Source organism: Periplaneta americana, chromosome 12 (assembly GCF_040183065.1).
Source record: "Periplaneta americana isolate PAMFEO1 chromosome 12, P.americana_PAMFEO1_priV1, whole genome shotgun sequence".
NCBI lineage: Eukaryota > Metazoa > Arthropoda > Insecta > Blattodea > Blattidae > Periplaneta > Periplaneta americana.
Window position 1 is genome coordinate 98,344,409 of NC_091128.1, and position 22,114 is coordinate 98,366,522.

At 35.6% G+C, this 22,114-nt stretch overlaps 1 protein-coding gene and 1 long non-coding RNA gene across 2 annotated transcripts; both read left to right on the forward strand.

Annotated features, from left to right (window-relative positions):
• The first annotated feature begins 143 nt into the window (after nucleotides 1-143).
• Nucleotides 144-20,487, forward strand: Arl6IP1 (ADP-ribosylation factor-like 6 interacting protein 1). The gene is made up of 5 exons (XM_069841768.1): nucleotides 144-345; nucleotides 1,506-1,639; nucleotides 14,369-14,606; nucleotides 16,095-16,179; nucleotides 20,056-20,487. Exons 1-5 carry the CDS (start codon nucleotides 313-315, stop codon nucleotides 20,172-20,174), a joined length of 609 nt encoding a protein of 202 aa, XP_069697869.1. The 5' UTR covers nucleotides 144-312; the 3' UTR covers nucleotides 20,175-20,487.
• A 949-nt stretch (nucleotides 20,488-21,436) lies between these two features.
• Nucleotides 21,437-21,809, forward strand: LOC138710704 (uncharacterized). Its single transcript, XR_011335296.1, has 2 exons — nucleotides 21,437-21,565; nucleotides 21,616-21,809. It is a non-coding gene; the product is annotated as an uncharacterized lncRNA (long non-coding RNA).
• The last annotated feature ends 305 nt before the right edge of the window (nucleotides 21,810-22,114 follow it).

Here is a 22,114-nt window from a genome sequence, read left to right on the forward strand (position 1 = left end):
GCTTTCTCTTTAATTTTTGTAAAATTGGAAAGGAAATAAAAATATTTATAAAATCTACACTGTTAATTTTTAACTCAAATTCGATGACTAATCAAATGGGAAAACAATATTACTTAAGGAACTATGTGTTCAACAAATGTGTGGAAATCAACCATCTGCAATAATACGTCGGTTATACATATGTCTGTTGTTTTATGTTAATTGATTGACAGTGTAGTTTGAGAGGAAATTCGCTAAGATAAGAAACGTACAATTACGTAAAACTATTTATCAAATCTATACATTTTAAGCACAGTAAACGCTTAATTTATAATGGCTGCGGATAATATTATGGCAAATGAACAGGTAAAATTGTTATTCATTTGAAATGCGATATTCCGAACATGGTACTATAACCTATAATGTTATGAATTGTGAACAATAATATATATGCTATATTATAACAAAAATGTTCGTGTAATCCATTTTGATCATATTCTCATAAAGCATGTGCATTAGTGTAGGCCTACCTTTAAATTTGTGTTTATATTTTGTCATTTAATTTATACATTTTGAAAAATTTACTTTAATCTCATCGCGTCATTTTAGGTACGCCCTATTCATGATGTAATTATTGTTACATATTGTGAAAATTATTAGATTCAAAATATTGCTCGATAGATACAATAGTTCCGGGTTTCTTCTTTCCATGACCAACAATTCCAGTCTTTGTTTCATTTTCTGTAGTACCCCGTAATCTTATGAAAATCTCTGAATGTACAGTAATCTTGCACATTTATCACGCTTCCGGGCTCTTTCTACACCTACATACAATAAACGTTGGGATTAAAAGGCCTGGAAGCCACTGAGTCGTCAGAGCCATTTGCTTGCTGGTCCAGAGCTGCGCTTGGGCGTGGGTTCGATTCCCACTTGGGCTGTTTACTTGTTAGGTTTTTTTCGAGGTTTCCCCCCAATTGTAGGCGAATGCTAGGTAATGTATGGCGAATCCTTTGCCTCAACTCGCTAAATACCAATCGACGCAAAATAATCTAGTAGGCTTAGTTGGTATAGCGTTATAGGCTTATAACCAACTAAAGAAAGAGAACCGTGGTAAAATGAAAGTAGTTCATAGGCTTGACTTTTATGCATATTGTAGCCCGGCAATACTAATTTCAAAGTGCGCAGAAATTAAATGTTTCTACCGGTTAGACTGGAGTGGGGATTAATCCCCTAATTTTTCTTGAAACTTGAGACTCTTGAAAAGTACAGATTTGCTCCTTTGAAGTAGGGTTTACTTTAGTCGCTAGTGGCTGGTCATGATAATATCTTTGAAAAATATTGGAGTGCAAGAGGTCAAATGACTTTATTGTCAAACGCCTGGCATTAGACAACAACAACAACTCTAGTCGCTTGGTCTCAGAAATACTATGCTCATTTCACGGTTTTTATTTAACTTATTACAAGTTCAAAGTTCATGCCATCCATCTAGAATGTAATAGTATGTCTGTAGATAATATTTGTTTCAGGATAAAAGAGTAAAGCAACTGAAACGGGAATTGGAAGGATGGCGTGAAGTCATACTTCCATTGAATTCTGTCCTATTATGGGAAAAAAATTGGTATCCTGGTATGTTAGTTGGTATCACAACAACATTTTTCCTGTAAGTAAACCTGATACATATCATTCTATCATTTATGATACCGTAATGGAATAATTATAGGGGCTCTTTTACTGCACTGGTGGGGTGGGTTTCCGTACAGGGGCAGTGGCATTTCTCTAAAGTTAAGGCCCAGTTTAGGTGTGTATATATTAATCGAAAATTAGTGGCTAGAAAATATTGAGAATAGGACGCATGTTTTTATGACATTTTTTTTCGATTAATACACACACCTCGACTGGGCTCTAACCTTAGAGAAATGCCACTGCCCTTGTACGGAAGCGCTCCTGGGCTATGGCTCTCTCGTTCATGATCTCTTTCCTCCTAGTATTCATACTCTTATTGTCTTTCCAGCACATATTAACTGTATATTATTAAATAATAAATTAAATGAGAAGTATATAGGTACCATTATACCATCACTGCTACACAACACCAACAACTTTCATCATTATAGGCCCTACACCACATTCACAGTACAGAAATCACAAGAGAAGTTTCCAAACCACAACAGTTTTTCCCTTGCAATTGCTGAAGTCAGCTTTACAGGGAGCTATACCTGAAAAAGCCAGATTTGTATACCGGTTAATATGCATTACTGTTTCGGTAACAGAAAACCATAATTTAAGTCACACAGAGCTCGGTGTGCACTCACCCAGCGCTGGAGAAATTTTTCCCTTGAAATTATTCAAGTCAGCTTTACAGGGAGCTATACCTAAAAAAAAAAAGCCAGATTTGTATCCTGACCTTTGTTTATTTTTCTTTCGAAAATGGCCGTTTTTTAGAAACGAAAATTACTGAAAAATGGTGAAAAACAAACAGTATGTATACATTTCTAAAGCCAAATGAAATATTGTAAATTACTAATTTCAGAAATGACTGAAAATCGATAATATATACGGAAGAAAAATACAGCCATTCCAGGCAAATTGGGAATTTCAATCACAGTCTAGTACATACAGTCACGAAGCTCAAGACATAATGAATATGCATCCAGTGACAGTTGAACTTTAGTTGCTAGCCACTAGGATTGCTACTATTGCACAGTCTATTGTTCCTAGGGGATTCTTTTATAATAGGATATCGCTTAATTTTCGTCAAGTTTGACAAACGACGACGTCAAAACATGGCGGTAGTTACGTCACAACGCAGTGACGTCACAACATGGCCGACGTAAACTAACACGACGAGTAAATAAAACTGTCTGAAAAGAATAATCACACAAATTGACGATATCCCATTCTGGAACAAGAGCCCATCCGCTCTTATCCAAAATAGGATATCAGCAAAACAATTTCACAACATCCCATTCTGGAATACAACCCATCCGTTCTTATTCAAAATAGGATATCAACACAATCCCATAGGTGAAATTTCGGCAATTCGACATTATACACGGCAGAGAAAACGCACTTATATCATTGAATTCACAGCATTCGACCTCACGTCACTGAGATATCACCTCAACTAACTCTCTAACCTTCTCACATACGTCGACCTCACGTCACTGAGATATCACCTCAACTAACCCTCTAACCTTCTCACATACGTCGACCACATGTCACTGAGATATCACCTCGACTAACCCACTAACCTTCACATATGTCGAACTCACGTCACTGAGATATCACCTCAACTAACCCTCTAACCTTCTCACATACGTCGACCGTGTTCAGCCCTCCGTTTCACTCCTCTTGGGCCAGCAACGCATTCCATAGCCAAACAAATCACCAGTAGCACAACTGCTCACCAATTGAACAAATAATAGAATGATTTACACACCATCCAAACACATGCTTTACCGGTACACCATTCAAACCTCATCAGTACCAACCACCAATAAAATTTACACTTATACCAACCTAACCACTGGAATCCACAGCGACCTCTATATTTACCCGCAAACATAAAATGTAACCCTACTAACCAATGACGTCAATCTTATGACATCATCCCATTCCCCAATCTAGCCAACATAATATTCTCATAAACATACTACTGATATCCTATAGTAATATAGACCCGTTCCTAGTACTCTCAGTTGCTAACTGCTTGGAGCATTGTATCACGAGAAATGCAAAAAATCGCCTCAAGCTTCGTGACTATGTACTAGACTGTGATTTCAATGAAAAATTTTTTCAGAAATGTTTGCTTATTATTAGTGTAAGACATAGATAAGGCTCTAAAATTTAATATTCTAATATTTATTTTCAAAAGGAAAATATTTTTACAAGTTTTATGGGCATTGAATATAAGTGACCTTGGCTGGGTAATAGGTAGTTTTGTTTCCCTAACATTTCCAGCACTTACTCATGGAGGGTTCAGCAGTTAATGTATGTTTTTCAAGGTGCTATTGTTGAAGAAATATTTTGAGAGTCTGCACTGTTTATTCCAGAGCTCCAGGATCAAGAAACTTTTTATTCTGTACTATAATCTTTCTGTCATTTATTTTCAGTCTAATAACAATTAATCTTGGAGTTCAAGTGAATATTTTAGAAATATCATAGTTCTTTTGAATCTGGAAAAATGGATATTAACTCATCTGTAACATCCACGACAAAAGTCCACACCTGTGGAGTAATGGTCAGCGCGTCTGGCCGCGAAACCAGGTGGCCCGGGTTCGATTCCCGGTCGGGGCAAATTACCTGGTTGAGGTTTTTTACGGGGTTTTCCCTCAACCCAATATGAGCAAATGCTGGGTAACTTTCGGTGCTGGACTCCGGACTCATTTCACCGACATTATCACCTTCATTTCATTCAGACACTAAATAACCGAGATGTTGATAGAGCGTCGTAAAATAACCCAATAAAAATAAAAAAATCCATGACAAAATGTGTGTAACGTCTGTGACATGGAAGAAACGGCTGTAAAATATTTACTGATCATGTTTTTGTGAACTGATTGGCTGCCACGAGTTTTGGATAGCTTTCACATGGACATTATGAGAATGAATCTCTTTTTGCTTGAGGCAGAGTCCTCAGTTTTACACTTTTTTTTACTAGTAAAGTGTGAAGTGAGTTCACAAATCTTGTAACATCTGTGACAGAACCTTTTCTTTATTTTCTGCAATAATAATAAATTTTATTCAACTACTTTTTTTTCTGTAAAATGATACTGATCTCCTAAATTGATTCTAATAATAACAGTTGACAAAAGTGATTTAATTTTCAATATATAGGTTGTGAAAATAATAAAATGTAACATCCATGACAACTGGAATGACTGAATACAAAATAGCTTACTATTCACAAACGTAATACAAGTTATAGGTCTCGCAAGCAGGGAATACCGACGGAAGGAATGCAAATGAAACAATGCGATAAGGAAGAGCAGGTGACAGGAAAGGTTACGAGATAGTTTGAATGACATTCAAGAATACAGTTGGAAGAGAAATGACATTAATAGAATCAGTCTTGCATTGTGATAGTTACATTACGACAGTATTTGGGTGCACCCAGCCCCGGAACAATTTTTCCTTGAAATTATTCAAACCTGCTTTACAGGGAGCTACTACCTGAAAGCCAGAGTTGCATGATATATTCGTTACTGGAGGTACGTTAACAGAAAGCCACAATTTAAGTCGCACAGTATTTGGGTGCACTCAAAGTTGGGTTCTGGCATCTTGTCAGCCCATTTGAGTTGTGTGGATATAAGGGAAAAATTGTGACAGTGTCGTGTATAGTTCCTGGAGTAGCTCAGTTGGGAGAGCATTCGTGTGCTAAGCGAAGGGTCCCGGGATCGATATCTGGCCTCAGAACAATTTTTCCTTGAAATTATTCAAACCTGCTTTACAGGGAGTTACCTGTACTACCTGAAAGCCAGATTTGCATAATATATTCATTACTGGAGGTACGTTAACAGAAAACCACAATTTAAGTCACACAGTAATTGGGTACACTCAAAGTTGGGTTCTGGAGTCTTGTCAGCCCAAATGAGTTGTGTGGATATAAGGGAAAAATTGTGACGGTGTCGTTTATAGTTCTTGAGTTAGCTCAGTTGGGAGAGCATTCGTGCGCTAAGCGAAGGGTCCCGAGATCGATACCCGGACCCGGAACAATTTTTCCTTGAAATTAATCAAAATAGCAACAGTTTTTTAAAAACTCAAATCAGTTTGATTATTTTGCTTTTGTGTGGCAAATGTTAAATTTAATATTGATAGAAATTTACCGTTCATTGCTAGTGTATATTGATGAAATATAAATTTAGTGATTAAAAATTTAATTAAAAATTAATATCTCAGGAATGGTACATTATACAGCAATGCAGTTTGGTGTATTATATTATTAATATTACATTTTCATGATCTGGTAAAAATTTGAAGTTGATAGGTTAATAAATACCAATTCTGGTAGATATGTTTAGATAGATATCACTGCTTAAAAAAAAGTACCACAAATAAATCCGTAGGGATAAAGTTACGTTTCTCAGATTGCTTTCAAATCTTTTACCTTCCACTTTGCTTCACAGTTATATTAATGTGAGGCAAGTTTTGATGGAGAAATCATTGCAATAAGTGAAAGTCTCAGGAATCTTCTATGCCACATCAATAAATTTAGGAATGCAGTTATATTGTCAGACTCCAAAGCAGCTATTCTATCAATCGCCTCTAAACACACACCTTCATCTCAAACAGCAGAAATAACTAAAATGCTCTCTCAATTATTATCACTCAATAAAAGAATTGTATTCCAGTGGATACCATCCCATTGTGGAATCCTAGGAAACGAGAATGCGGATGCTTTAGTAAAGAAGGGCAGCACTGCTACTTACAGACCTGTTACTAAATCTACGTATTACTCTGTGAAGAGATTTATTAAATCTACATACTTAGACTTCAACAAACAAAATTTGATAACTCAATCCCAAGGGAAAAAATGGAACTCTCTGCATCAAAATACACAGTTAATTCCCGATTTACCACGAAAATCGTCTGTAGCTGCATTTAGATTGGCAACAGGCCATGATTGTTTGGCCAAACACCTGCATAGAATTGGAATATATCAGTCCCCTAACTGCCCATTGTGCAACTCAAACCAAGAAATGGATTCGGAACACCTCAAAATCTGTGCTTCAGTGGCTAGTCATGATAATATCTTTGAAAAATATTGGAGTGCAAGAGGTGAAATGACTTTATTGTCAAACGCCTGGCATTAGGAAACAACAACAACATATTAATGTGAGGCATCAGTCTGCCGTATTTTAAAATATCTTGTCTATCTTCTGCAGAACAACGAGAGAACGGTGTCTGCAAAAGATTACACACTAAATTGTTTAATGGATTCATGTTTTCGTCATATTAATACACTTGCTAACACCGTAACACTTCACTCCACTTGTTATGACAAAGAATACATATAGACTACAATGTAGTTTCAAATTTTATGCCAACTTTCTTTATTACATAGTACTCAAAATATTCCAAAATCTACACAAAACATAAGTAATAGCTAGTCAAGAGATGCTAACGTTAAAAAAATACCGAAATATATGTGTTATATCTTAAATTTAAACAATATTTAATTTCTTTACACAATATTTTATATTTTCTTATTTAATTGCAAAATATTACAGTTTGCCACTCTGGTCCAATGTTCGCACAAGAGAGCGATTCTGTTTTCCGAGATGAGAGAAACCAGATGAACTGCTTTTTAACAGCCTCCTGGAAATGGGTCAGCAGTTCACAGTAAGGAAGTCAATGTCATGGCAACCGGGTTTGTTTACTTAAGGCGAAAAGGAAAGTCTCCTTCGGGACCTTCAGCATTCACATCCCTCACTATCTGATCTGCTAGCCACATGGCCTGACTGGTGAGGGGTTCTTCTGAAGTACTCCAGAAAGAGGTTAACTGAGTGGATTAAGCCGAGCAAGACAGATTAAAAAGTAGAGCAAAATATGGTTTAATGAGAAATGCATTTTATTTTAATTTATTGATAAAATATAATTATTTTATTAAAGCATGAAAAAAGGGGCGAAGGTGGCCCTTACCTTCTTCACTTGAATAACCATCACTGTCATCATCATCATCATCCCTCCAAAGGATTAGGCCATGTGACCCGTAACGGTTTCAAAGAAGAATTGTCCCTCCAGCATTTCTTGAGAAGTCCCAGTGATATCTTTCTATACATATCTACCAAAAGCCAAACCAAACCAAATCTAACTTGTCACTGACTGTTGACCATACGGGAACTCACTTGTTTCACAGTCAACACAATTTGTACAAAAATATATATCATGTAATACACCCTGTATTAAAAAAAATGCCTCCTTTTAAAATTCCAAAACCGTCCATTGACAATCATCGCACAAACCATGCACTTCTCTGAGTCCTGCCTCATCCATGATCATTAAAGACTCAATGACCTAACTTCATGGAGTATATAAACTCTACCATCTACAAGAATGCTAAAAAGCGGGAAATCCATACACATTACGAAAAAACATTACCAAAGTAACTTCACAATCTTAGAAGCATACGGACCTCTGGCTACTGAAGAGCCATATTCTACCAGCAAAGAGGCAAAATCACAAAAATCAAGTAAATACAAGACGGACTTTTTATTGCTTGATCACCACTTCTTAACATCAATAAATAAGCTTAAACCTGCATTAACTTAAAAAAATACTATTTATATATATTTTGTCGGCATTGTCATCAAGGATAACATAATTGTCATGGACCAAAACTATAGTAAACTAGTTTATGTACACATCACTGGAGCTATCCCTTTCATTTTAAAGACTGAATGGTTTTACAAAGTGCTATGAAGTAGTGGCAGTGTGCTTATCATTTACAAAAGTGTTAAAAAAAACTAATGATTGTTGTATTTGATAGTGATGTAGTGAAAGAAATAGTCTTAGGTCTATTTAACATATCACCCTAAATAGGAAAGCTTTCTGATAGTTACATTCTGATAATATTGATCTTGCTGTACTGGATTAAAGAAAAGATATTTAAAGACTGAAAATTAGTAGTCCTAAAAAACTATTGAATAAGCTAGTAATAGTCAGTAATAATAATAATAATAATAATAATAATAATAATAATAATAATAATGGGCCTAATTATTATTGTTTTTATCCTGGGTTGACCAACTGACTGCAGGCCTTATGTCTATGTGCCTCAGCAGAAGTGAACAATCAGGCAGCCAGTATGTGAGTATGTGGTTATTGTAGCTTGTCAATATCACAGTGCTGGGTGGGATTCAGTCTCATACACTCATTCCGTGATGTGTGTCCAGGCATGGAGCCTTAGATCACTACACTACAGCATGGGACAGTAATAATAGGTAATTTTAAATTAAAAAAAAAAATACTTATTCAAAATGAATATACAAGAAAATACAGTGAAGGAAGATATCCCTGGATTAATTATGCAGAGGTTGCGATGATTTTTGAATACTTATGGGAAAAATCTATCTAATTTATTACTAGAAATAAAATTGTATCCAGCGAATAGGAAGTGATATTTGATTGAATCTCATAGACACCATCAGACGCGTTAAAATTCTGAGATAATGAACTCTGAAAACAGTCTTCAAAAAACCATTCTGACTTTGGAAATCGTTCCCTTTAAACTTGACAGGTTTTCATTAACATTGATTGTTGAACCCACTTTGACTTTTTGAAAACAAAAAACTAGTAGCGCAAAATTCGATTATGTATGTATGCTTTATGTAACTTGTAACTTTATAATCTTTATAAGAAATTGGGGTAATTTCCCAGAAAGTGTCACTGCACACAGACCACTTTTATACTAAACTTACGTTTCGTGTATGCAAGATATACTAAAAACCTAAACTAACCTAACCTGTCACAGATTCAGTAAAGGTTAGGTTAGTTTAAGGTTTTAGTCTACACTAAGTTCAGGTGTATGATTGGTCTATGTGCAGCGACACATTCTGGAAATTACCGAAATTGGGAATAGGCCTACTTTCTAATACAGGCTATGATATAAAGGACTCCTTCAAAAGGGCACTCTTCGGATCCAAGAGTGCTTCCATTGTTGCAGTAAGATTTCAACTACTTAATTTCACTATGCCATTATTGTTGTATCACTGTCCTACAAAAACAAATGTCAGTAACATTGGTTATATAAAATGATCGTTAGGCTATGTGAGGAATTTAATTTTTATTTTTACAGCCATTCTGTTTATTAAAATCATGTTTAATATCTTAAGCCAGATTTATAAAACATAATCCGTATGTATAATAGTTATAAAATTACACTGCCAAGTTAGCAATAACACTGAAATATTCAAATTTTGAAACTAATTTTCTTTACAAATAAAATCACTTTTACAGGACCCCTGTTTTTTCAGCATACAGTGTAACTTCATTCAAGATTATTGGTTTGCCTGCTGACTACCGGTATCTGTTAGTATGTAATGCAGCATGGCCATGCAAATGAAATGAAGTTCTACCAGAAAAGAAAATTGATCTAGGATTGATTTTCCCATTGTTAGTCTTTTCTGATATCCAATTCGCGAGACTTGATAATGCAAATTGTTCGCATTTTCCCAGTTGTTTGCACCATTTATTTATACTTCTTCCCATAATCTCTACAAATACATTTTTGAATGTTGAAATAATATGGAAAAAAAAAATAATAATAATAAATAAATTTTGTGGACGAATTCCAGCAATACTTGTTTTATTCGTGAAATCTGAACAATAATATATTTTTAAGTAATATTTGCATAGTTCACTTTTTGATGACACATTTCATTCCGCCATTTTGTTAACAAATGAATGCAGCCATGTATTAAAATTCAAATAAATTTAAAAAACTGAACATTTATTTTGAAAATGTTGCATATACATACCATTGTTGTCATGTTTAATATCTTAAGCCAGGATTATAAAACTACGCGTATGTATATTTAATTATAAAATTACACTGCCAAGTTAGCATTAACACTGAAATATTCAAATTTTCCTTAAAAATAAAATCACTTTTACAGGACTCTACCAATTACAAAAGTGAAGACTAATGTTACAAGTAATTTGTATTTTCTGAGTTCTAAAAATACAAATTAAATCTATTAGCCGTAAAAGAGAAATTGAATCGGTGAGTTGGAAAAGGGGTTAAGTCCATTTTTCAAAATGGCGTTTATTGGCGATATCTGACTGCTATGTCTGTACGCATCGTTTGGTATAACAAGGGGTCATGTCCCGTCCAGAGAAGTGTGCGTTAGATTAGTATTGAGTTGGAGAAGGGGTCATGTCTATGTATTCTATGGTAAGATACTAGGTGTTGCACGTGTCACGGAGTTGTGTAGGCCTATAGTCAGAACTTCCATTTTGTTTTAAGCTTTTTTTTGTTAAGTTCAGTGAGTGAAACTTCTCTGGTGCAGAGTTTATTAGTCGATAACAATGAGTAGGCCTAGTGACAGTGATACATCCAGCAGTAGTGGAAATGTGTTACGGCGAAAATGTCGATGTCGCGATGTGACAAACTATTCACCGTACAAGAAGAAAATTGTACAAGTTAAAGGACAACCTTTCACAACATCTAGGGGGAAACATATTGCACCTTGCAAAACTGGGTCTGACTGTTCGTAAGTGCTTGTTTATGCTATTGATGCGTAACAGTAGCGGATTGTTTACTTTATTAGTTATCACACGTACCACTTATCCACTAGAGATTATGTTTGTGTACGTGTCGTGTTTTACTTGCAGGTGTCAAATGAGATGCTTTGATGCATTTTCCAGTGAACAAAAAACGCAGATAATTAGCAGAATCAATTAATGTGACAAAAATTATCAAGACTCGTATTTACAGTGCCTCATTCAGTATCACGCTGTTGAAAGACAGAAGCTGGAATAAAACAATGGAATCTACCCCAAAACCCAAGACATATTTGTATGAGTATTATGTGAAGGTGAGCGGTGAAACAGTGAAAGTATGTAAAACAGCATACATAAACTTACACAGTGTTTCAAAGAAACGAATGGAGCGTTTGCAAAAGCTGCTGGTTCAAGATAAATTGCCGAAAGATCAACGAGGTAGAAGTGCCGGTTCCCGACATAATGTCATACCAGGAGATATTTTTCTGTCAATCCATGACTTCATAAAGTCGATTCCTGTGCATGAAGTGCATTACAGTGGCACAAAGAAGTACTATTTGTCAAGCAATTTTAACATGAAAATTCTGCACAACATGTTTATCACGAAAAATCCTCAGAGTGGGGTAAAATATGACTTCTTTGTGAGGTACATGCATGAAAATTTCAACATCGGGTTTGGGCAACCGTAAGTTGGTGTTTGTGGTTACTGTGAAGAAAGGAAGACAAAATTTCGGAATTCTGCATTATGTGATGCAGTGAAAAGGGTTGCTGCTGGTGAACTGAGTATTCATAATCGTAGAACAAAGAAATTCTACCACAAAATGCAGAAAGTTCAGCAATTGTGCAAAGAAAGAGACGATTTGGCAGGCTTTGTCTTTTATTATATGTCAAATCTTCCGCTACCACACATTCCTGTCCAAGAGATTTTCTACTATCGGCAGCTGTGGGTGTACGAATTTTGTTTTCATAATTTGAAATCGGGCGAAGCATACTTTTATTCCTACCATGAGGGTCTTGCTAAAAATGGACCAAATGAAGTATGTACTTGTTTGTTGCACTGCATCATGGAAAACCTAACTTCTGATGTGAAGCAGTTGTATTTGCTGATAATTGCCCTGGCCAAAACAAGAATCATACTGTTCTTAGATTCTTGCTAACAATGACCCACCTTATTCCAGAGATACATTATTGCTTTCCCGTGTATGGTCACTCATTCAATGCATGTGATCGCGACTTCAGCGTCGCAAAAAGGAAAATAAAACGAGAGGACAGGATATATACCCCAGAGGAGTATGAAACTTTGATACGTTCATCGCGTCAGAAGAACAACTTCAAAGCCATAAACTGGAAACAGAAGATATTCTGAACTTCAAGTCGTGGTGGCCAAACCACTACAAAAGGAATGCTACCTCAGTGTGCTATTATGGTAGCAAAACAAAAGTGAAGTTTTAAATATCTATGTACAGCCACTTCACTTTCCGTTGCGATTGTCCGGGAATCATTGAAGCCAGGACATCCATTGATAACCTCTCTACAGTACAATTTTCACTGCTCAAAGGAGGATGTAACGCAGATCTTCCAGATCAACAAGCATATAGTGAACCTGTTCCAATAAACAGGAAGAAACTAGATGATGTAAAGAAAATTCTGCAATACATACCTGACGAGCACAAACCATTTTATGACACTATCTGCCAGTGGCCAGCAAAGGACGGAGAAGATAAAGATGGCTGAAATGTACCTACCATTGTCTGCATTTGTGACTGTATTTTGGGTACATTATGAATAAACGTGTATGCACAAAACACTCTTTCATTGATATCTAATATACGAAACATATAACCTTGCATAACATGATCATTCCCCTGCAAACAGATGGCTAGTGGCCTCATCAATGTCATCAGGTTCGAAAAGGGGTCATCTCCAGTATGTTTAAACTGGATTACTGACCACACTCAATGTCTAAATTAACTTGTAATGGTGTATATTGTTTCACTCTGGAACCCATTGCTTCGTAGCAACTCCACGGCACCATGCTTAAACCCTTTGTGTAGTAAAACAGTTTTTTGTCTCTCCTGAACAATTTACTTTTCAGGACATGACCCCTTTTCCAACTCAACGATTCAATTACTGCTCCACAGCAGAGTTAATTTTAAATGCAAGTAGAGCAAGGTTGAAAATTTACATACTTTATATCAGTGATAACTCAATTGCGAAATCAAGGGAGTGGCTTTTTCACAGGTCTGAGTATTACTGATTATGAAAAATCGTGTGCAATATGGTCACCTTGAACACTACAACCTTAGTTATCAGTTATCACAGTTGTCGTCCTCAATGGTCTAGTGGTTACCATGCTTTCCATTGTATCCAAGGTATAAACTAGGTTCAAACGTGGCTGTGGGCAGTGAATTTTGGCAATAAAAATTCTTGGCATGGTTTTCTTCGGAAGAGAAGTAAAGTTGGGAGGTCTGTCTCGTACTTTATGCCATAGAAAAGAACCCTGTCACTGAATGAGAGGGCTACAAGCAAAATTTACCAGCCAATAAAACATGGCAAGCAGTTAAAATAAAATATACTGCACATTCTTTACTCACTAGGGCCCGGATTTGTAGGTTCTAACCTATTTTTTCCTTACTTTGTAATTAGAAAATTGCAACATACTTTTGCGTTTCATATCCATGGGATCTGAATGTGTGAATCCTATAGATTTTCCATCCTATAGATCTTAAAACTGGCTAAAAAGAATTATGAAGGTAAAATAGGCTAAATTCTACTTTTCAGAGAAAAAAAAACAAAGTTGACATTACAAAATAAATTCATTCTTTCTAATATATACAGTAGCTAAACAATCCCACACAGCAAAAACTGTAAGAAAGGATTTGAACCGGAGACCAGTTCAATAATGGTACAAAATGAAAGTAATACTTTAAAATTGCTCCTTCATATTGTGTATGTGTATGTGTATCCAATGCCTACCCACTTCACTTGGGTGATTTAGGTTCCGCATATTGCAGATAGATGGCAGAACTGTGACCCATTTTCTAGTGGTACACCACTTCGCCGGGTCACATTGTACATGATGTGTATCTGTGGAGAGTTATGTCGCGTACTAGGATTCATTTGGAAATTGGTTAATTTTTATAGTGACTGTTGTCTAATTTTTCAGTTTGTTTTGGTACCTGGATCCTTCAGTCCTCACTACGGTTTCTGTGATTGGTCTTATAGCAACACTAGTGGATTATTTAGTACCAACACTCACAGCCAGTATCTGTCATCCAGAAAGTTGGACAGGAAGCAAGGAACGAAAATTAGAAGAAATTTGTCGTGGATTGGCAAACACTCAAACCCAGTTAGCTGTGAAATGGGGATCATTCTATGATATGCGGCATTCAAGGCCGAAAGTGGTATGTAAAAGTATCCCTCTGTTTCATTTATGTTCAGTTTTGTCTGATATGTATGTACGTGTATCCAATGCCCACCCACTTAAGTGATTCGGGTTGCACATATTGTGGATAGATGGCAGGACTGTGACCCATTTTCAAGTTGCATAGCACTTCTGTGGACCATGCTGTGCATGATCTGTATCTGTGGAGAGTTAGTTTTATAATTTACTGTATATTATTATTTTAATGTGTTTGGTATCAGGACTATTAATTCATTACCGTGATCAGTAGTATTAGGCCAGATGCACACAGAATCAGATGCGGCATAGTGCGACGCGACATTTTGTCTCTCATTGATTTCTTATGATGTGGTGCACACAGAAGCAGACAGTCACGAGCAGACACAAAGAGACACAGAGAGACAACATTGAATGACTGGTCAGCCTGGTTGGCTCAGTTGGTATAGCGCTGGCCTTCTATGCCCGAGATCGCGGGTTCGATCCCGGACCAGGTCGATGGTATTTAAGTATGCTTAAATACGACAGGCTCATGTCTGTAGATTTACTGGCATGTAAAAGAACTCCTGTGGGACGAAAATTCTGGCATACCGGCGACGCAGATATAACCTCGGCAGTTGCGAGCGTCGTTAAATAAAACATAACATTTTTGAATGACTGCTTTAAGTTCATCGGGAGAAGACTGTCTCATAGTTGCAGTGTTCTGTGCATGCATTAGTAGTGGCTATGATTACAAGCTTTCACTATCTACAAATACTATTGTTGTGTAGTGCACATTATTCATAATGGAGCTCGATGCGGATAAATTAGTTGTTTTAGTACAGGAAAGATACGTTCTATACAATCTTTGAAATAATATCACAATAATGTGGTTTCTAAAAATATGTGAGAGATTGCAAATGAGATGAAAGCACCACGTGAAAATTAATAATAATAATTTGTAATAGGTCTACTTCCCTGCTCTATACAGTCACTCATTATTGATTTAATATATTTTTCTTTATTGTGAGTCGTGAATTAGTCATAAATATACAAAATGACGTTTGTGCACTACATTATTAGTATTTAATTTTAACACTCTTTCAGTCGTATAGATTTTTAGGTGTAGGCGTTCTTAGGAAATAATAACCAAATACAATAGAATTTCTCATATAGACAGTCCTCTTTCATTGACGCCATTTTCTAGCCTAGGCCAGTTTTCCAAACCCACACAGCCAGCAAATCAGTTGTCGCAAGCAGACCGTGTTAAACTGTAACGAGGTGTTGTAAAGCAAAATATCGCGTCTCGCAACACTGTGTGCTGTCACGTCTGATTCTGTGTGCACCCGGCCTTACTGTGTCATACTGAGATGGAGGTGGTAACATTTGTTTCCAATATTATTACAGAACCAGTCTGTAAGTTCATATAATCAGAAAGTAAAGGAAAGAGTGTTAATAATTTTGATGTACCGGTATGTGGATCTTGATTATATGTTTTTTTTTTCTTTCACAGTATTATGCAACAGTAGTTTCGAGCCTCTTGTTTTTTGCTTGGTTGGGAAACATGGTTAATAATCTGCTGCTTACATACTTTGCTGGTAAGTATAGATTTTAAATCAAGGCTGGCTGAATGGCAGACCTTCAGAGCTTCTGGGACTCGTGAATTCAATTGTGATATCATAATCGTAGTCATATTACTCACAATCTGCAGCATAGGCGAAGTGTGTCCCTCTTGCGCATGTAAACATAATTTCTCTCCAAAAATTTACGTGACACAGGAAAACGGATATCACTTTTGAGATTAGGCCATAATTTCAGGTGGTGAAGAATTGGTAGAACAGAGATAAATTCTCTCTGGCACCAGGTCTCGAACCTGGGTTTCCAGCTTTACGTGCTGGCGCTTTATCCACTAAGCCATACCGGATTCAAGTTCCGACGCCGGATTGAATCCCTCTCATTTTTAAGTTCTACCTACTTTATTTCTCTTTAGTGGCCTACCCTTGTGTACTGTGTCGCAGTATGTGTGACAGTAGACACAATGTTCAATTCCAAGTACAGAGGTGCACTCATCACGAGTGACTAAGTGGCCAGGGTCCGACGGAACATGACGCCATCTTGAATCACAAAGTGGTTACTTACGCTTTATCATATTACTATGATAGTGGCATAGTGGATAAAGCGCCAGAACGTAAAGCTGGAAACCTAGGTTCAAGTCCTGATGCCGGAGAGAATTTTTCTCTGTTCTACCGATTCTTAACCATATGGAAACACAGAATTACTGCACTGAAACTCCATATGTACTTCGGATCATCACAGTAACATAATTTCAGAGCTGTGTGAAGGCAAGTAAAAAAAGAATGAAAATGAATTTTTCTTCGAATGGTCTATCAACATGAAATGACCCTGAATCACAGTTACTGGGCAGTATTACATGACAGTTTTGAAGATCCTGTCCAAACACATTGGACGAAAACACCATAAGCTGCATCTATCTGGTTAGCACCTACACAACAATAATGCGTGCCCTCATATTTCCTCCATTGTTACACAATATAGTTGGCCCGACAAAACATTGAATATGTGCCACACCCTCCATACAACCAGGACCTTGCTCCATGTGACTTTTTATGTTCTGTCATCTGAAATCAGAGTTGTGGAACAAAAGCTTTAGCTCATCAGTGGTATTTTCGAAGAAGATGGAGACAGTTCTGAAGAAAATGTTTGAAGGTGGTTCTAGCACGTCTTCCAGAACTAGCAGATACATTGGGTCAAGTGCATGCAATTCGATGTGGACTATTTTGATGAAGACCATATAAATTTCGATCCTGCCTAGTAGCCATTTCGTGAGTAAAAAATTCATTCTCACTCTCTTTTGACTTGTCTTCATACAGTGTTTTTTCATAGTAGTTATGCATGGAGTGTGAAAAATTATTCTTAATCTTCCTTCTTCTTTCCATTCCTTCAAACTTGTATTGTAATTCTAAGGTAAAATTAAACATTAAGTTTATGAAAGTTTTTATATTGTTAGTACACCTAATTCAAATCCCAAATTAAAGATCGTTTACTGTAGTACTCATTATCCCTTTTGGTCTAGTGCCTCTAGTGGTTACCATGGTCCAAGTTGTGCAGGATCAAATCCAGATAATGATAATGGATTTTTAAGGTCAATAAAAATCGTTAGCTAGACTTCGCTTTGCAAGATAAAGCTGAAAGGTGTTTGACATACACTGTTAACTCTCTCTTACCTGAGAGTGGGTTATCTACATTGTGGCTTTACCAGGAGAACAGGAAAAAAAAGTGGTCATTGCTACCAATGTTTTGATATTTTTAGTGTCCATGATTCCTTTGATTAATAATCTTATTACCCCTCCTACCAAAGAAAAACCACATTTAATGTAAATCGTTTTTGCTGCAGTAATCAATTAAAAAAGTTTTAAGTACTTAAAGAACGGAAAACATTATTTTTCCAGAATTTTAGTTATTTTTTTTGTGCGTGTGTGTGCATTAACTGCCATATTTGCTTAATACTAGAAGTATCACAAGACTTACATATAAATAAATTAACTTTGACTGTCGGAAAACAATGTAATTACTAGAGGAGAACTTCAGTTGCCTGTCAGCCTTCTTTGCCTCAAACTCAAAGGCCATCTATCAGTCATACCAATTGAATTATAATAAAGATAATAACATGATGTAATATCCAGGATTGTTTTACATGTTATAATTGAGTTTAATCTATAAACTAGTTCAGTTTTTGAATGAACTGTGATTTCGTTTTAACCGTGTCCCTGCTCCTGTATTTATCATGGACAATCGAGAGTTTGTGACAGGTCCCTGTGTGCCTAAATGCGAGGGTTCCAAATAGAATTTACTGGCAATTTCTTTTATGTCAAAATTCAATTTTGGAGATACAATAAAACCTCCCTAAAATGAAATGCTATCGTTCCAGAATTTTTTTTTTTTCTGTTTTCACAGGTTTGCGTTTTACAAAGGGTTGAGTTTTGGCACAATTAAGAATAGACTACCGGTACTCCAATATGCTCACTGTAGGAAGAACACAATGAAGAAATAATTTGAAATAAAAGTTACTACAGTACATGCAAAGTGAATTTTATTTTCTTAATTATTAACTCACGTAATTGCAGCGCCCCCCCGCTCTCTCTCTCTCTCCCTCCCTCCCTCCCTCCCTCTCTCCCTCTCTCTCTCTCTCTCTCTCTCTCTCTCTCTCTCTCTCTTAGAGGGAACGTTGTAGGATTTCCTTCGTGTCCTGCATCAATTCAGAGTGTAAATTGCGCTCTGATCCATCCGTTGTGTAACTGAAGTTGTGTTTGGCGGAAAAATAGATTAACTTCACGGACAAATCAATCCTTGGATGGCAGGCAGCATTATCTAAAAACAGTATGACCTTATGCCCTTGACGTTTCATTGCTCCATTAAAAGAATGAAGCCACTCTTCCATGATAGAGCTGGTCTTCTAGGCTTTTTTATTAAATTGCACAGTTTTACTTTATTCGCACTGTTATTTAACACTGTATTGGCATATTAACACAAAACTCAGAATAAGTAAACGAAAATGTGAAACTAAATTGACATTACACTACAATTATTCACAGTTTTATTCTACTCGCACTGTCCTTTATCATTGTATTGGCTTGTTAGCACAAAACTGAGAATAAATGAACGAAAATGCAAGAGGGTTGGAAGAAGTAACAGTACAGGAGGTCAGTAACCTGCCCCGGTTCTTGACAATATGCACAGAATAGTGACATGGTTAGAGAAGCTTCATCCCCAACGCCTGACAAAGAATAGTAAAAGTCTTCCAGATCATTGCATGTACAGTCACACAAAAAATTATGCCATGCTTCATACGGTATTATTGCAAAATTAAAAATGGTTTGATAGAATTTAGCAATAGTTACGCTTAAAATTATCCATTTTAGTCAGGTTTTTAACCTAAATGGTGCCCAAAAATGATTCTGTTTTTGCGTTAGGCAGTTTTCCGTTTTAAAGTATTATTTTACATAGGAAATCATTCCATTCTCAAATTTATTTTTCGTTTGTGCAGGTTTCCTTTTTATAGAGGGTACATTTTAATGTTCAGGTTTCCTTTTTATAGAGGGTACATTTTAGTGTGCAGGTTTCCTTTTTATAGAGGGTACATTTTAGTGTGCAGGTTTCCTTTTTATAGAGGGTACGTTTTAGCAAGGTTTTAATGTAGTACAGTGGATTGATATAGATGGTCCAAGTGCATATAGGTTTTCTCACCTTTCTATTGTAATACATTCATTTTGTAGTACTCAAAATTGTCCAGAAATAGGACTGACCATTGTTCCGGAATAGTGTGAGAGTACAATATTAACCAGAACTTGCATTGCTTTCAGTGATAATAATTTTGTTGGCATAAAGCACCAATTTTTTCTGTTTGTACAAGGAACAGTTATTAATTCTGATATGTGATTTCTCATTCATTTCAGTAACAACCACGATTTTATTGCCTGGGATGAAGCAACATGGATTGTTACAAAAATATTTTGCTCAAGTTATGGTGTCTGTTTCTGAAACGATAAAGGGAATGAAGCAGAAGAAGAACTGATTATTTTCTCAACAAGTGGAAGATTGCCCATTACCTAGAAAGCGTATCTTTACATTACTTAGCACAGCTGCATAAGACAGCTACCTGCATGTTTGAGTTTGCCTTGTAGCTTTTCCCATTGCAACAACGAATTGAAAATGCGAGCTGTTTACTTGTTCGAGACATTCAAACTTATAACTTGTATAAAATAATCTTGCTGAAATGAAATAATGTGCAGGAACAATTTACATTTTAATTAGTAGATAGGCACATTCGAATTTGTATTTATTTTTACTATTTATTATTGATATTATAGCATATAAATTTTCAGTGATATTGTCTAATGTTTATTTTGTACCTCCTAGAAGCTAGTTGATCATAGAGATATTAAGATATGCACTGTTTAAGGTAATACTGTATTTACCCGAGTATGAGACACCCCTAGTTTTCCAATGACTTCTGTAGAATTTAATTTTTTTTAAGGTATTTTTGTTGATGAATTCACAGACTTTCAACTTTTGTCTTAGAACATAAAATTTCAAGTTCACATACTTCTGCAAAATAGATAGAACCTCTTGATGAAATGAAATAACAAAATTGAGCAATGTGTATTTTTCTTAATATGCGAATTTCAGATTTTTTCAAATGAAAAAATTCTTGGGAGTGGGGGTACCGTTCCTCGTCTTATATTCTTGTAAATATGCTATTTTATGTTCTTTTTACCTTTTTCTAGGATTGCATTTGCAAGAACTTCAAGTTAATGGAAGATGCATACATTTTTCTTGAACTGTGCGTGTGTCATATTTTGGAAATATGTTTGATGTTACATTTAAAATATTTGTTGCACATTCTCGGCTTTCAAAATGATAATCGATTATGATATAGTTTGTTGAAATTACAAGATGAAAATTCTGGTTTCCAAATTGATTTCCTCTCTTTTTGAAATGATACAGTAATAAAGATTTCATATAGTTAAAAATGAATAGAACGTTAATGACCTTAATGCAGCAGAATTTAAGATTCTGAAAATGTGTGTAGTTAGTTTTTTTTTTTATTTCACAAAATGCCCCACCCTTGTTTGTGCGTTAGGTTCTTTTGTCATAAGAATCCATGCATGTATCTGAAATTAATTTTTATGATGATAGTTGAATATCTTAGCTGTTTTAGTTTCTTAATCTGCTTGAATTTCTGATTTTACTGGTTTGAAACTATTTCTGTTCTATATCCTAAATGTTGTGAAAAGATATATCACCATTTTCTTCTATTTCACAGTTTGGTCATGTTTGAGAGTAGTGTGATTTAGGACTGTATTGTTTTACAGTTTTAAATTCTTGTTTTTCATATTATGTATTATGTTTGCCATCGATGTTCTAGCCTGTGTGGAGAGAAATCTTCATAATCCTCTCATTTAGGCATGGGTATATTAATGTATTTATTGCAGCCAAATGGCCATTTAGATTAGGCATGGGTATATTCATGTCAGTTTTTCAAATGTTAAATTGATTCTATTTTATAAGATCATGCCAGAAATTTGAATATTTATAAAAATGAATTAATATTACTACCTCTTTAAACTGAATAATATTTTCGAATTTTTGCATTTAATCATAACGTTTATACAGTAAAAAAAAAAAAAAAAAAAAAAAAAAATCAAAATTTGCTTGGAGGTTAAAGCATTAAAATAACTATTGTGATGTCTAAAATCTGAATAGAATATTTAGGTAGTCCATTTCCTGTAATACAAAATTTGAATTTCATGTGCTAATAAAACTCGAAATAGCATTTTTAGCATTTTTCCCCTTCTGCTTCCTAAAATAGACATAATATGAACATTTCTTGTGTCCTCACAGAAGAATTTGTAGCAGTTTAATACAAGCATTTTTCAATTTCTTTTATTCAATTTTATTTTCTGCAGATCATTTCCCCTCTCCTTTTTTTTTTTTTTTTTTTTTTTTTTTTTT